We start from the raw sequence: 14,173 nt of genomic DNA, 5'->3' as shown, positions 1-14,173 counted from the left end.
GGAGGGTTGAGATGAGCCTAATTCTCCACAGCTGTAAACTCTCCAAAGCAGGTTCTCCTTGGCCTGCTTGTAACCTTAGGGTGCTGGGTTTAGCCTGAAGCTGTTTGTGAAAATTTTTTAATTACATTTTTAAAAAATGTATTTATTTGGGGCTGGAGAGGTGGCTCAGCGGTTAAGAGCGCTGACTGTTCTTCCGAAGGTCCTGTGTTCAAATCCCAGCAACAACATGGTGGCTCACAACCATCTGTAATGAGATCTGACTCCCTGTTCTGGAGTGTCTGAAGACAGACAGCTACAGTGTACTTATTTATAATAAATAAATAAATCTTGGCCAGGAGGTGGTGGTGCACGCCTTTAATCCCAGCACGTGGGAGGCAGAGGCAGGCAGATTTCTGAGTTTGAGGCCAGCCTGGTCTACAGAGTAAGTTCCAGGACAGAGAAACCCTGTCTCAAAAAAACAAACAAAAAACCAACAACAACAAAAAAATATTGTATGAGTGCTCTGCTGCATATACACCCACGTGCCAGAAGAGGGCATCAGTTCCCCTTATAGATGGTTGTGAGCCACTATGTGGTTGCTGGGAATTGAACTCAGAACCTCTCAGAAGAGTAGCCAGGGCACATAACTTCTGAGCCACCTCACCAGCCCTGTCTGCACACTTCTAAAACCACCCCGGCCCAAGATCTTACTCTCTCAGGCTTGCAAGGCTCCTTACTCTAGGGCCTGAACCCCTTTCGTTGCCACCTCCAGCAGGGCTGTGTCACGAATTCCTCGCCAACACATGTATCTACTACACCTTTATTCCCAGCCAATCTCAACTGTCCTTCTTCTTTTCTCTTGGCACCCCGGGTCACACATCATGTTAGCTTTCAATAGTGAAGCTGTCTGCATCTCTCCATTCCAGCCTTCCCTCCTTGAAGCAGCCCTGGGACTCTGACATCTGTCCTATCTATCTCTTTGGCACAGGTCTCCATAGAACCATGTTTTCTGATGGCTCTGGGTCATCCTCTGGTCCCTTCACTCTTGTAGGCTCTTGGGACCGCAAGACATCATGGCCTCTTGTAGGCTGACAGCTTTAAGCCTGAATGTCAATAAACAGCTGTGTCCAAGGAGAACTTTCATTCTATTGGATGGTGTGAATTCATCTCTGGCAGCCTAGGCCTCAACCTTCCACTTTTAGTTTTTGGTTTCATACTGGAAGTTGGTGTAGCCATTGTGCTAGCCCAAGTGCATTGGAAGCCTCTTGCTCACTTAACAGAGGAAGGAGTGGGAAAGGGGTGGCAGAGCTCACAAAACTTACCCTCACTTCAGGCTCCCAAAGAGACATTTTCTTTCACTCTGCCTCCTTTTGGGGTCACTATTCACAAAGACCTAGCCCTTGCCTTGCCAAGGCACAGCTGAAAGACATGCTAGGCCAGCAAACAAAGGAATGCTTTGAGACACTGACCAGGTTGGCTCTGATCCACAAAAGTCCATGCCTGGGTCTGCTTTTCTCTGCATATGTACACAAAGACACCTGCAAGGTAGCCGAGATTGCTCATCGTGAGGTGTGGCATGAAGAAAGAGAGGCCCGGGGGTGGGGGGAGGATGCAGCTGATACTACAGAAGTGGGGTGAGCCCAATAGGAGGACTAGTAGCACCCTGTAGGAGAGGCTACCAACCTTGTCCTATAGAGGTGCTTCTTAGGCCTGCTATTCCCCAGAAGCAAAAGTCACTATTCTCCTTGGTCCTTATAGTGTTTCTGAAGGAAATCAAGCGCTTCCTGAGGTCCAGGATGTATGCAGTGCACTGAGGTGTCTAAATCAGGCGGATTGCTTGTCGGGCCCTCGATGGCATGGTGAGGCGGTGGAGGAAGAGGCCATGGTGACTGATGAGTTACTTCATTTAATTAACAACTGGGCGGTTGCACACATTTGCTGTGATGTGAATCTGGGTGTTTCTCCAGTTTGATCCTTTGATAGGGTATGCCCTCCAAGGTCCATTTAAAGTGGTTCCTGCCTAGCAGCTAGGGATCTTTCAGAGAACGACGCTGCCAGGGCAGACAGGTTTGTCCTTTGTGCATTCAAAAATGAATTTGGGATCGCAAGACGTCAGCGCAGTTTCATAAATGACCTACAGTCAAACCGCTGCTGGGGATGACGAAACGATGTTTTTACATAAGTGGGACAAGGGGCAAGCAAGAGGTCAGGGGAAGTGCGTAGCTGCCAGGGAGCCAGGAGCCGGAGCAGTCCTCCTCCAGCTTGCTCCTCGCAGTGAGACAGCATCTTGGACCTCTTCCACCGAAGTTCACAGCCAAGCTGCGCACTAGTTGCTTCCGCCAGCCTGCGACTGCAATTCCCAGAGTGCTATTCTCGTCGTCAGCTCGTGGTGCCTTCAACTCCCAGGAGGCTCCGCGCTCAGCTCCCGCAATTCCCAGCGTGCTCCGCGCCTTCGATTAGGCTCCGCCTCAGCTGGGCCTCGCACTACAAATGGGCTCTCGGTTGACGCAACAACCAGTCAGCTGCTCCGCAGCATCGCAGCTTCTGCGTCGCAGAGCTAGTTGTGCTCTACGCGGGCTACGGAGGCCGGCAGGGGGCGGCGGCGGAGCCCGTTGCTCAGGGTCCAGGGGCGGGGCCGCAGGCTCCAGGCGCTGAGAGCCGGCGGAGCACGACTGGGCCGCGGCGAGGTGCGGGCCGAAGCCATGGGCGACCGCGGAGGCGCGGGGAGCTCTCGGCGTCGGAGGACCGGCTCGCGGGTTTCCGTCCAGGGTGGTAGTGGGCCCAAGGTAGACGAAGAGGAGGTACAAGACGTGGCTGGGAGCCCCGACTCGGGCGCCGGGGGTGACGCGCCGGCTCCGGCTCCGGCTCCGGCTCCAGCCCATACCCGGGACAAAGACGGGCAGACCCGCGTGGGCGACGGCTACGGGGATCTGAGGTAGCGGAGTGCCTGATCCCCTTACATCTGATCTCCCCAGCGACGCTCCCAGTTCTTAAAAGTTGGTCACAGCTTCGCGAGTTCCGTGTCCGGGACTCCCCTGGTGCTATACTGGGACACGGGCTGTGGGGAGAGGGTCACTTGCCAAGGTCACCCAGGTGGGGTCGAGCAGCTGAGCAGGGAGCCTGGGTGGAGGAGTAGGCAGCAGCCCCCTTTCCATATTGCTTAGGGAAGTAAGCACACCTTGAGGCAGAGTCCCTTGAGGTCCTTTCTGAGGGGTGGGGAGCAGGAAATCTGAGCCCCGGGGGTTGGAGATGCATGGGCTTTCTTCAGTGGAAGGAGGTTGATGTTTTCCAGGGAGGGTTATGATGAAGAGTTACGTTTGCAAAATTTTGATGGGTATCCTGTGGGTAGAGAAGGCTGCTAGAGGCTCCAGAGGACACAGCCTGTTTGAGGAGATGGGTATGGGCGTTTGCTCAGGGCAGGGGACAGTACAGGAAACTTTCTAGTACTAACAGGCTGTACGGCTTATTCACCCCTCTTCCAGCAAGTAGGAGGGCCTGAATCCCTGCTTATGTTACTAGAATGACTTCGGGCTATAGGGACAGAGCTGACTACTGAGTGAGACTTTCATCCCCTGGTTGGAGTCCTGGAGAGAGATTTGGTATGGACACACCTATGGGAGAGGCCCTGCTTAGCTGAGTGATTGACTGAAGAAATGGATACATGCAACCTGTTCTTTGGCAGCATTGACTGTCTCCTCCGAGCTGGCCCAGAGACTCTGATGATCGTCATGGGACCCTTTAGAAGCTCTGGGTTAGGAAGTAGCTGAGGGGCTTGGAGGATGAGGCTATCTAGGCTGGCAAAGTCTGGTTCTCTTTGTATCAACAGTCTAGTGGGCACTGTGCCCCCCTCCAGCTGCCCTAGGGTGTTCACAGTTCACCTGGGAGATAAGATAACTTCAGTGTGAGGCAGGCATGACACATTATGAACAAAGGTCAGGTAAGGAGGCCATGGAGGCAAGAGTGGGGGAGGAAGTTGGCCCTCCTTAGAAGGATGTGACTTTCAGTAATTCAAAGCTGGTCTGAGAGAGATTGGCCTTGCATTTTCCACCTGAAAAGGATGTTGCGTTCTCCCCCCCCAAACAAACATGGTAAACAACCACCTGGTTGTCCTAGAACTGGCCTCAAACAGATCCATCTGTCTCTGTCTCCCAAGTGGTGGGATTAAAGGTGCCCGCTCCATCAGAAAAGATGTTAAGGGTCCTAAGACCTAAGGTCCCATGATCCTAAGAGTCCCCTATGCTGATTCCCCTCATTGTCCTTTCCTTTGGGAGTCAGGAGTTTGGCTAGTATGATCTCTAGAGAGGTGGAGAAAGTATCTTTTTATCGGAGATCTCAGTTGTAGGCCAAGTTACCATGCAGGGATAGGTAAGAGAGAACAATCACATCTGATGACCATTGAAGTTTTTCAGTGTCCTCTGGTGTGAGGCCTGTGCATAGCTAGGAAAGATGTATATGCGTGTGTGGAAAGGGTCTCTGCTGTGGCCCCTTCTCTATAGATGGATGTTGCATTGCAGGGATGGGGATGGAGAGTTTGTCATCCCCCAGTGGGCAGTGGGCCTCATTCCAATTTGGGAATGTCACAGGGCTTGAGGCCTCCTAGTTGAGGAGCAAGATTCCATTCCTCAATGTTGGTGGGCCAGGCTCTGCCTGCCCTCTTAGAGTTGGCCTAGATCTCACCCCATTGCCACTCTTTTCTTGCCAGCTCCCCCTCCCTCTGTTGTTGCTCTTGGCAGCCCAACTCTCCTCTCACCCTTCCTCTTGACTCCTTGAGTTTCTATATCTTCCCCTCCCTAGTACTTCCTGCTCACTTTAAGCTGGGCCATTGAGCCAGGTTCTGGCTCATTTCCTCCCACGGCAAGGTGAGGCTATATATTTTGTCTACTGAATGGCACCTAAGGCAAGACCTTATGGTGGTGGGTTTTTCCCAAGGCATTTGTCTATGACTATCTTTTGTACATCTCTGTAGCAGGGTCTAGGAATTATGAGTAGCTTGCTTCCATCTTGTACCCCAGGGCTTGGCTCAGAGAGCAGCACAGAGGAAGTATCAGGTGTCAGCTGGAAGAGGAGCTGGTATTCTGTCCCCTTCTCTTTCTATTTGGTGTCAGATCTGAACTTTGTGGTTCCCAGATGAAGCCATACTTAGAGGTTGGGGCTTTGGGTGTGGCACAGATCTTGACCTGTGTGTGGGGATGGGCTTGTTCTTGTTTTACGGTGTTTATGTGGGGTTGAAGGAGAGTCAAGAGAGGATGCCACCTCTTCCTTGTTCTCTGTGGTTTACCTGAGTAGGCCTAGGTAAAGGACCTACCATAAAACATAGGAAGGAGGGCCAACTATCCTATGTCCTTTTAGTCTTGGAGTGAGTGTAAGACAGTTGGAAGCACAGGACATGGGCAGGCTCTTTAGTAGGTGAGAGGGTGGCCAAAACAGCTGTCATCGTGTAGCCAGCTCCTCTTTTCCCTGCTGGCCATTTCTGCAGCCTGCCCTTAAGCCTACTAGCTTCTGGTCACAGTGGCAGGCTCAGAGCTTTGCAGGCATTGGTTGATGGGGGCTTCCTCTCCTGGGACAGATGTCTCTGACCTAGGGAAGGAGGGAGGGAGGGAGGGAGGGAGGGAGGGAGGAGCATGGGTAGAGGCAGGCAGTGGTAATGCTGCCTTCAAGACACTGGATGGGAGAGCCAAAGAAGACCCGAGACACTAGTGTGGACAGGTCAGAAAGGAATTGGAAGCCCAACAGAAGAAACCTGAAAAAACAACCAAAACCAATAAAAAAAACCCAAAAAACAAAAAAACAAAACCAAAAACCAAAACAAAAAAAACCGTCTTAAAAGCTTGTCTGCTCCACCAGACAAGGTGTCCCATCAGGTGGCACATGCTTGCAAATACCAGCACTTGGGAGGTTAAGGCAGGGAAATCAAGGCCAGCCTGGTGTACATAGGTTATCTCTCCTCAAAACAAAACAAAACAAAAATTACCTGCTTGCTGATAGCTCTGGAAAGCAGGACCCATTCTGTACTTTTGTCCTCATTCTGGAGACGGCCTTAGAAAAGCAGCCTGCTCTCCTTGGTTACCCGAAGGGGAGAGAGGTCAGCTTTGTGAAACAGCTTCGATTCCATGCAGGCGGTAGTTGGTGGGTTGTGCCACACAGGCCAGCCGTGAGGCTTTCGGGGCAGGAGGCTTTGGGATAGTTGTGCTGCAACCACAGGGCTTCAGCGTTGGGGAGGGGGACTGGTGGGGAGGTCTAGTAGACAGACTGTGGGAGATGCCTTCCTGCTTGTCTCATGGTGTTGCCTCTTAAAGGCAGCCACATCAAGCCAGTGAAACCAGTCAGGGTAGGGGTGAGGGAATACTCCAAATAAGGGCTGCCATCCAGAGGCAGGCTTAGATCTGGGGAGAAAAAGGACTCGATAGAGATATAGCACAGTTATATCTAATATGGCTTGTACCATGTGGGCCTAGTGTGTATATGCTGGAAGCCTAGTCCTGAGGAAATGGACAGTTGGGAGTGGTGTTGGGCCAAAATTGGGGTGGCTCTGTCTCACTTTGGTGCTGTAGCATGGCATGGACAGTAAGGATGTGACTAACCTCATACTCATCTGAAGCTTGTGTAGATGGAACTAGGTATATCAATCCTATTTATTTATTTATTTAAAGATAGGGTTTCTCTGGAGATAGCCCTGGCTATCCTAGAACTCTGTAGACCAGGCTGACCTCAAAGTCATAGATCTGCCTGCCTCTGCCTCCTGAGTGCTGGGATCAAAAGTGTAATTTTTGTTTGTTTGTTTTTGTTTTTGAGACTGGAACTCACTCTGTAGACCAGGCTGGCCTTGAACTCAGAAATCCACCTGCCTCTGCCTCCCTGGGATTAAAGGTGTGCGCCACCACCACCACCACCACCACCACCACCACCACCACCCACTTAGGTGTGTGGGTTTTTTTTTGTTTTTTGTTTTTTTTTTTTTAGATCTCAGCCTTGACAGCAAAGATTGAGTTTGTTGGCACTGCCCCTTAGCCTCTTTGACCCTTCTGGAGAGGGCTGTCAAACTTCCAACTCTATCCAAAGCTAGGGCTCGTTCCTTGTTATTGACAAGACCAGTTCCAAAAGGGCTTCTGTAGGATGGTGCCTAAAATAGGCTTCCTGACCTGCTCCTCATCAGATGCCCCAGGGTAGAGGTGTATGTGGTGAGAGGGAAGGGGAGGCCCTAGCCTCTTTGCTTACAAAATCTAGGTCTTGCTCAATTCTGTGTGGCTTCCTGGTGGCATAGCAGCTGGAGGGCAAGGTGGAGCCACAGTTGGTGTGAGTGAGGGCAGTAGTTACCAGGGCTAGGGCTCTGGGTTTTTCCTCTTGTTTTTGCCAGGAGTTGAGTCTGGGCTTTATCTTAGTCGCCCAGTCCTCCTCTGCCAAGCTTGATATTCTTTACATACAGGGTCTATTTGGATGCCCTGTATCCTACCACTGGGTAGGAGCTCTGAGGGTTTCCCTGTCTTCAGGCATGAGTAGTCTCCTCATGGCCCCCGAACAAAGTCAGGGACACAGACTTAGCATGCAAATAGAGGGCCAAATCATTGCTCATAAGAAATGTACATTAAGGGTAGGCACTTGGCCAGCTATTATATTGGTCCTATCTACGTGTCTAAATGTCAGGAGAATGCTCTTACTATGGTGGGGGGGGGTCTCCTCTGTGAGTGATTTGCTAGATGGGATGCAGACAGATTGGGCAATCTGCAGTAGTACTGGGTAGATCTACATAAGTCCACAGATATGCACGTGGATTATCTTTGTGGCCCAAGAGCCTGATTGCAGTTGGTTTCTGGGGAACTCAAGCTCAGGCCTCATGGAGGCCTGTCTGGTCTCTTCTGCCTGCAGTGAACATTTGCTGCTGCCTAGAGGGGAAGGCCTCTGTGGTGCTGAGACCTTTTCCTCCTGTAGCTATATAACCACTAGGATGGCCTTGTCTGAGCCCTCTTCCTGTGTGCAGTGAGTAGTGAACTCTTGGCAGAAGATACCTGGGCAGGAGTGGGTTTATCCTTGTCCTGCTTGTGTTTGCTTACTAGGCAGGATCCTATCTCCTTTTTGCCAGGTGCCATCGTCTGCAAGATTCTTTGTTCAGCTCAGACAGTGGTTTCAGCAATTATCGTGGTATCCTGAATTGGTGTGTGGTGATGCTGGTGAGTAGGGATGTGGGAGCAGGCTCACTGTGGCCAGGTGTGGCAGAACCTTCAAGGGTGCCCTTTCCCTGGGTAGAGGCTCTGCCTGTTGAAGACTATATAGCTCCATGTGGTTGCTAGCACTAGGCTGGTGGTGAGGGAAGCACAGGTGGTCCCTGCAGTGGGACTGGCTTTCTCTTGGATCACAGGCTAGTTCTGTGGATGGCTCAGTGGTAGTAGAGAATATCTTGAATACTCTGCCTCAGGTCCCCCTGTGGCTGTGTAGGTATGATATGGAAGAGCAAGGAGATGATGGGGAGCACTGGTTGCTCTCCAGGCTGGGAGGATGAGGAGGGGGCACTCTGGGTCCAAGGCCTCCCTGGATACGTATAGAAAGAATCTGTAGGGGCTGGACAGATGGCTCAGTGGTTAAGAGCACTGATTGCTCTTCCAGAGGTCCTGAGTTCAGTTCCTGGCAACCACATGGTGGCTCACAACCATTTGTAATGGGATCTGATGCCCTCTTCTGGTGTGTCTGAAGAGAGTGACAGTGTATTCATATACATAAAATAAATAAGTTAAAAAAAAAAAAAGAATCTTGAGTATGTATGTTTTATGCCATGTGGATTCATGGACATAGAACCCCTGGCAGAACCAGCCACTGTTTCACGGTCCTTCTAGTTCCTTTCCTTCGGCCTTGAGTATTGGTGGTGTGCTATGCCATGTCCAGGACTGCTGCCTCTAGGGCCTGGTTCTTACTGGTGCTATGCATCCCCACCCTAGAAGCTGCTGGAGTCCAAGGCTCAAAAGGACAACCAGATGGGTGCGTCAGGGACCATGGGTTATCATTGCCCAGGTTCTAACACTTGGCTATGGTCTGATACTTATTGCCCTCCCCCAGAAGTGTCTGTTCCTGCTTTAAGCATGGCTTCTTTGGCTGTCAATATGGAAAGGACTCTACCCTATCATACTCTAGAAGGTTTCTGAGGCCTTCAGCACCTTTTTCTTGGAGAGAGCTTCAGGCCTTGGTTAGCTGTGGGGCTTGATGAGTAAGAAGTGAGCAGTGGGGCCAGTGGATTAAAGGTCACCTTTGCCTGTGGGAGATGGCACACTATTCTTGGCCAAGTCTTGTCTATAAAGAAGCTTTTGGGCAGGTGGAGATCCACCTGGCTTTTCATTTTTAAGATGTGTTTGGGTGTTTTCCACATATGTGTCTGTACCATGTACATGTATTGTTCATGGAGGCCAGACGATATCCTGGAACTGGAGTTAACAGTTGTGATCCACTATTTGAATGGTAGGAACTGAACCAAGTCCCGTGGAAGAGCAGCAAATGTTAACTACTTGGCCATCTCTTCAGGCCCCACTTGGCCTTTGGCCCTTCTATTCTTCCCTTTCAGGATATATGAATCCTGCCTCCAGTTACCTGCGGTGGGCAATCAGGAGGGGGTATAGGGTAGTGTGTTTTTAAGTACCAGGCTGGACTTGCCACCTCCATTGTCCCTTCTCTGAGCATCCAGGCAAGGCATCTCACCAATTCTTGTCAGTATTATCCACAGCTTCTATCTGTTTGGGTAGTTGGATAAGTTGGTGGCACCGGGCCTCTATCTAGTACTTGTGAGATGGATGAGGATGGAGGTCACACACTGAGTCTCAGGCTAGAGTCTAGAGGCCTGCTCCTTAGTTGAGCTACATTGGGGCCACATTTTTGGAGTTTTGAGTATTGCTAGAGTATTTGACTCGGGTACAGAAAAACCCACTCCTGCCCTTTTTTGCTTTGATGGTTCTTTCTGCTGCCTGCTGTAGTCTCTTGTCTCTCTGACACTGAAGGGACCAGTACTTGGGCAAGGGTAGGCAGCCCTCCTCTCAATCTCCCAATTGGTGTGCATTGTCAAGAGGGACTGGTCCCTTGCTAAGAGTGCTACAGCTCTTTTCCTGGCCAAGGGTAGAGGTGCTGGGGTAAAGTGGGCTGTGATAGCACCACCAAGGCTGAGCCCTCCTGACTGTCTGTCTTTTGCAGATCCTGAGTAATGCAAGGTTATTTTTAGAGAACCTTATCAAGTGAGTACCTTTTCCAGGCTCCCTCTTACACCACCCCAGCCTGCTTAGGCCCTGAGGCCCACTTCTACTCAGGCCCCCATTGCCCCACTCTCAGGTATGGCATCCTGGTGGATCCCATCCAGGTGGTGTCTCTGTTTCTGAAGGACCCCTACAGCTGGCCTGGCCCATGCCTGATTATTGGTGAGCTGCAGTCCAAGAAGGGCCATGGGTGGGGGAACAGGCTGACCAGGGCCTGAACCTGTCCTGTGATGCTTCTGTCCTCAGCATCCAATATTTTTGTTGTGGCTGCATTTCAGATTGAGAAGCGCCTGGCAGTGGTAAGTGGTGCTATCCCCATTCTTGCTAAAAGTCACTGGTGGCTGGCTTGAGACAGGCTCTTCTTACTAGGCCTGATAGTTATCTCCCAGGGCAAAGGACCTGTTTGAATGTTCTTTCCTCTCTAGGGTGCCCTGACAGAGCAGATGGGGCTACTGCTGCATGTGGCTAACCTGGCCACAATCCTCTGCTTCCCAGCATCTGTGGCCTTACTGGTTGAGTCTATCACTCCAGGTGTGCCTCCATCCCAACCATCCCATCCCATGTTGAGCTGATCCCAGGTTGTTCATGGGATGTGGGTGGTCACATCTGAGCCCACCTTCCCTGTGTTAACTGTGGTGTATGGGCAGACATGGCTGAGCCACCTATCTTGCAGTGGGTTCCGTGTTTGCTCTGGGATCATACTCCATCATCTTCCTCAAGCTTTTTTCCTACCGGGATGTCAACCTGTGGTGTCGCCAGGGAAAGGCCAAGGCCAAAGCTGGTAAGAGGTTGTCTGGATTGGGATTCACCTATAGGACTGAGATTAGGCTACAAGGCTCACACTATTATCTTGCTTTGCTGGCAGTTTCTACAGGGAAAAAGGTCAGTGGGGCGGCTGCCCAGCAAACTGTGAGCTATCCAGACAACCTGACCTACCGAGGTGAGTTGGGACTCTCAGAGGCAAGACTGTAAGTCAGGTTCAGGGATGTGTGGTCCAAACACCTACTCTTTCCTTCTAGATCTCTATTACTTCATCTTTGCTCCTACTTTGTGTTATGAACTCAACTTTCCTCGATCCCCCCGAATACGAAAGCGCTTTCTGCTACGACGGGTTCTTGAGATGGTGAGGTTGGAACCTTGATGGTTGGTATGGACAGGGCTTGGGTGTGTGCAACTCAAGTCTCAGCTGACTGTTCTATTCTTCCCCCAGCTCTTTTTCACCCAGCTTCAAGTGGGGCTGATCCAACAGGTGAGTGGTGAGTGGGTGTATGGTAGGGCTCAGTGTAGCTGTGGGAAACTGATGTGGTACTCTCCTTTGCAGTGGATGGTCCCTACTATCCAGAACTCCATGAAGCCCTTCAAGGTGAGGTTAGGCTCCCTTGTGGCAGGGCTGGATAGGTTAGATGATACAGCTAGCTGAGGCAGCCTATCTCCACAGGATATGGACTATTCACGGATCATTGAGCGGCTCCTGAAGCTGGCGGTGAGTGTCAGAGACTCCAGTGGGACGAGTGTGAAAGATAGGTGAAGTCTGTAAGTTTGCAACCTGGAGCTTTGTCTCCCAAAGGTCCCCAACCATCTGATTTGGCTTATCTTCTTCTATTGGCTTTTCCACTCCTGTCTCAACGCTGTGGCAGAGCTTATGCAGTTTGGAGACCGCGAGTTCTACAGGGACTGGTGGTGAGTGGTGTGTTTCTGGGGATCTGGGTAGGTCATAGCATGTTCTGCTTATCCCATTGTTTCTTGACCCCAAGGAATGCTGAGTCTGTCACCTACTTTTGGCAGAACTGGAATATCCCCGTGCACAAGTGGTGCATCAGGTAGGATGTTGTACGCACCTGTGGATTGTGGTTGTGGACCTGGGCCCTATGGCATTAGCCTCATCCTCTGGCTTGTTTGCTCTGCAGACACTTCTACAAGCCTATGCTCAGACTGGGCAGCAACAAATGGATGGCCAGGACAGGGGTATTTTTTGCCTCAGCCTTCTTCCATGAGGTCAGTGCTCTGTGCACACCCCACTTCACCTCTGGGTGGGGCTGTGGCCGCCAGTTGAAAACACTAACCTCTCTTCTTCCTTAGTACCTAGTGAGCGTTCCCCTGCGGATGTTCCGCCTCTGGGCATTCACAGCCATGATGGCCCAGGTGAGGAACTCTGTGAAGCTTGTCTCTCTTAGCCTAAATCTGTGCTGAACTCCATACCTGTGGCCATTGCAGCCACCTGACTTTAGCTCATGTGTCCTCAGGTCCCACTGGCCTGGATTGTGGGCCGCTTCTTCCAAGGGAACTATGGCAATGCAGCTGTGTGGGTGACACTCATCATTGGGCAACCGGTGGCTGTGCTCATGTATGTCCACGACTACTACGTGCTCAACTATGATGCCCCAGTGGGGGTCTGAGCTACTGCCAAAGGCCAGCCCTCCCTAACCTGGGCCTGGAGTTCTGGAGGGGTTCCTGGCTGCCTGCACACTCCTCCTAGTCTGGGAGGCCTCTCTGCCCCTATGGGGCCTACTCCTGCTCTTGGGGATGGCACCTGAGTCCAGCTGGTATGAGCCAGTGCTGGGAGTCTGTGCTGTCCAGGGGCTGAGGATATCAATAAAGTGCTATCTAAAAACCTTCCAACAGAGGTGGAGGCTGCTGAGGATGACCTACACCCATATGTGCTATTTTAGGGACTGAAATTCTCAGGCTCCATTGCAAGTGGAGCTAGAAAGATTGGGGTTACATGGTTGGTGTTTATTCTACAACCTCATGGACTGTGTGGACAAAGCTGTTCAGCTGCAAAACAGGACAAAGTAGGAGGCAGCAGCATGCAGGGGTGCAGCAATATCATTGCTCAGGAAAGCTCAGGGATTTCTTATCCTACCCTGCCATTTCATGCAGGACCAGGGCTCAGAGCTGTGTAGACTCAACAGACAATGACTTGTGGCAGGTAAACACCCTGATTCCAGTGCTACCAGGAGGAATGTAAATCCACATTTTTAGAGGTGGAGCCATCCACCTCTAAAAGGACATTTGTACATTGACTGCCTGGGGTCCAAGAATTACTAAAGGATCTGTCTCAACTCCTTGGGATCAGGCTGTTCAACAAGTTGGGCTAGTGGCTCTAGGCTGTGCTGCATAGAGGCCAAACTTGACTGGGCTTGGCCCACTCTTCCAAACCACCCTTGGCTTTCACAGTGGAGAGCTCTGAACAGAGGGATACTTTGCCCCCAAGTTTTAGTAGCTGCCAAATTAGATACAAGACTTTTTACAGAAGAGTCTTTTTGAGCTGGGCAGTGGTGGCACATGCCTTTAATCCCAGCACTTGGGAGGCAGAGGCAGGCAGGTGGATCTCTGAGTTTGAGGCCAGCCTGGTCTACAAAGTGAGTTCCAGGACAGCCAGGGCTACACAGAGAAACCCTGTCTAGGGGGGAAAAGTCTTTTTGACAATCTACAGTCCTCATCCTTGACTTGGTGAGATTTATGCTTGTCAGCTGCTAGAATCTGCCAGGCTCAGACCCTAACCTGCAGTTAGGTGGTTATCTGGTGCTAGGCAGGGTAAACAGTACAATCAGCTGCCTCAGAACACAAGGCATGCACCACAGCCTGCTGTAGGCCACCTGTGAGGCCATTTCCACCTGTTTTCCCCCAGTCTAAGATAGCAAGAACTAATTCAGAACCAGTCTAGTACCTGATAGATATGGAGGACTGCCAATATGTCCAGCATGACCATGCAAGAACACTCTTGCTGATAACATGGGGCAGATTGTCCTTTTCGGTCCCCTAAAGAAAAAGCTGTGAGCAAATACTAGTTCTGTGGCATCAAGGTGGGCCTAGGGAGTATCGTAGGTATCTGTATTTTTCCAAGGAGACATGGAGTGAGTTCTGAACTCGCCTACATTCCCACCTTCCGGATCCCTCAGGGCAGGAGGAAACACACAGGAGGCCACAGTAGAACCTGTCTGTTTATCATCTGCCCATCTCTGTGTGCA

General features: G+C 51.1%; 1 protein-coding gene across 2 annotated transcripts; it reads left to right on the top strand.

Moving 5' to 3' along the window:
• The first annotated feature begins 2,428 nt into the window (after positions 1-2,428).
• On the top strand, positions 2,429-12,823 carry Dgat1 (diacylglycerol O-acyltransferase 1). 2 transcript variants are annotated; one of them, XR_004112255.1, is made up of 17 exons: positions 2,429-2,914; positions 8,057-8,144; positions 10,144-10,184; positions 10,279-10,364; positions 10,449-10,501; positions 10,628-10,733; positions 10,876-10,983; positions 11,068-11,142; positions 11,222-11,325; positions 11,413-11,451; positions 11,524-11,565; positions 11,641-11,685; positions 11,840-11,882; positions 11,957-12,022; positions 12,110-12,197; positions 12,282-12,344; positions 12,446-12,516. XR_004112255.1 is itself a non-coding variant. In XM_031347501.1 (17 exons), the coding sequence occupies exons 1-17, from the start codon at positions 2,682-2,684 to the stop codon at positions 12,596-12,598; spliced, it is 1,503 nt and encodes a 500-aa protein (XP_031203361.1). In that variant the 5' UTR covers positions 2,470-2,681; the 3' UTR covers positions 12,599-12,823. The 2 variants fall into 2 exon arrangements, 1 of the variants encoding a protein (XP_031203361.1); XM_031347501.1 differs by having other exon boundaries at positions 2,470-2,914; positions 11,770-11,882; positions 12,446-12,823.
• Positions 12,824-14,173: the final 1,350 nt, after the last annotated feature.

Source organism: Mastomys coucha, unplaced genomic scaffold (genome assembly GCF_008632895.1).
Source record: "Mastomys coucha isolate ucsf_1 unplaced genomic scaffold, UCSF_Mcou_1 pScaffold11, whole genome shotgun sequence".
NCBI lineage: Eukaryota > Metazoa > Chordata > Mammalia > Rodentia > Muridae > Mastomys > Mastomys coucha.
This window is presented reverse-complemented; position numbering and strand designations above follow the sequence as displayed.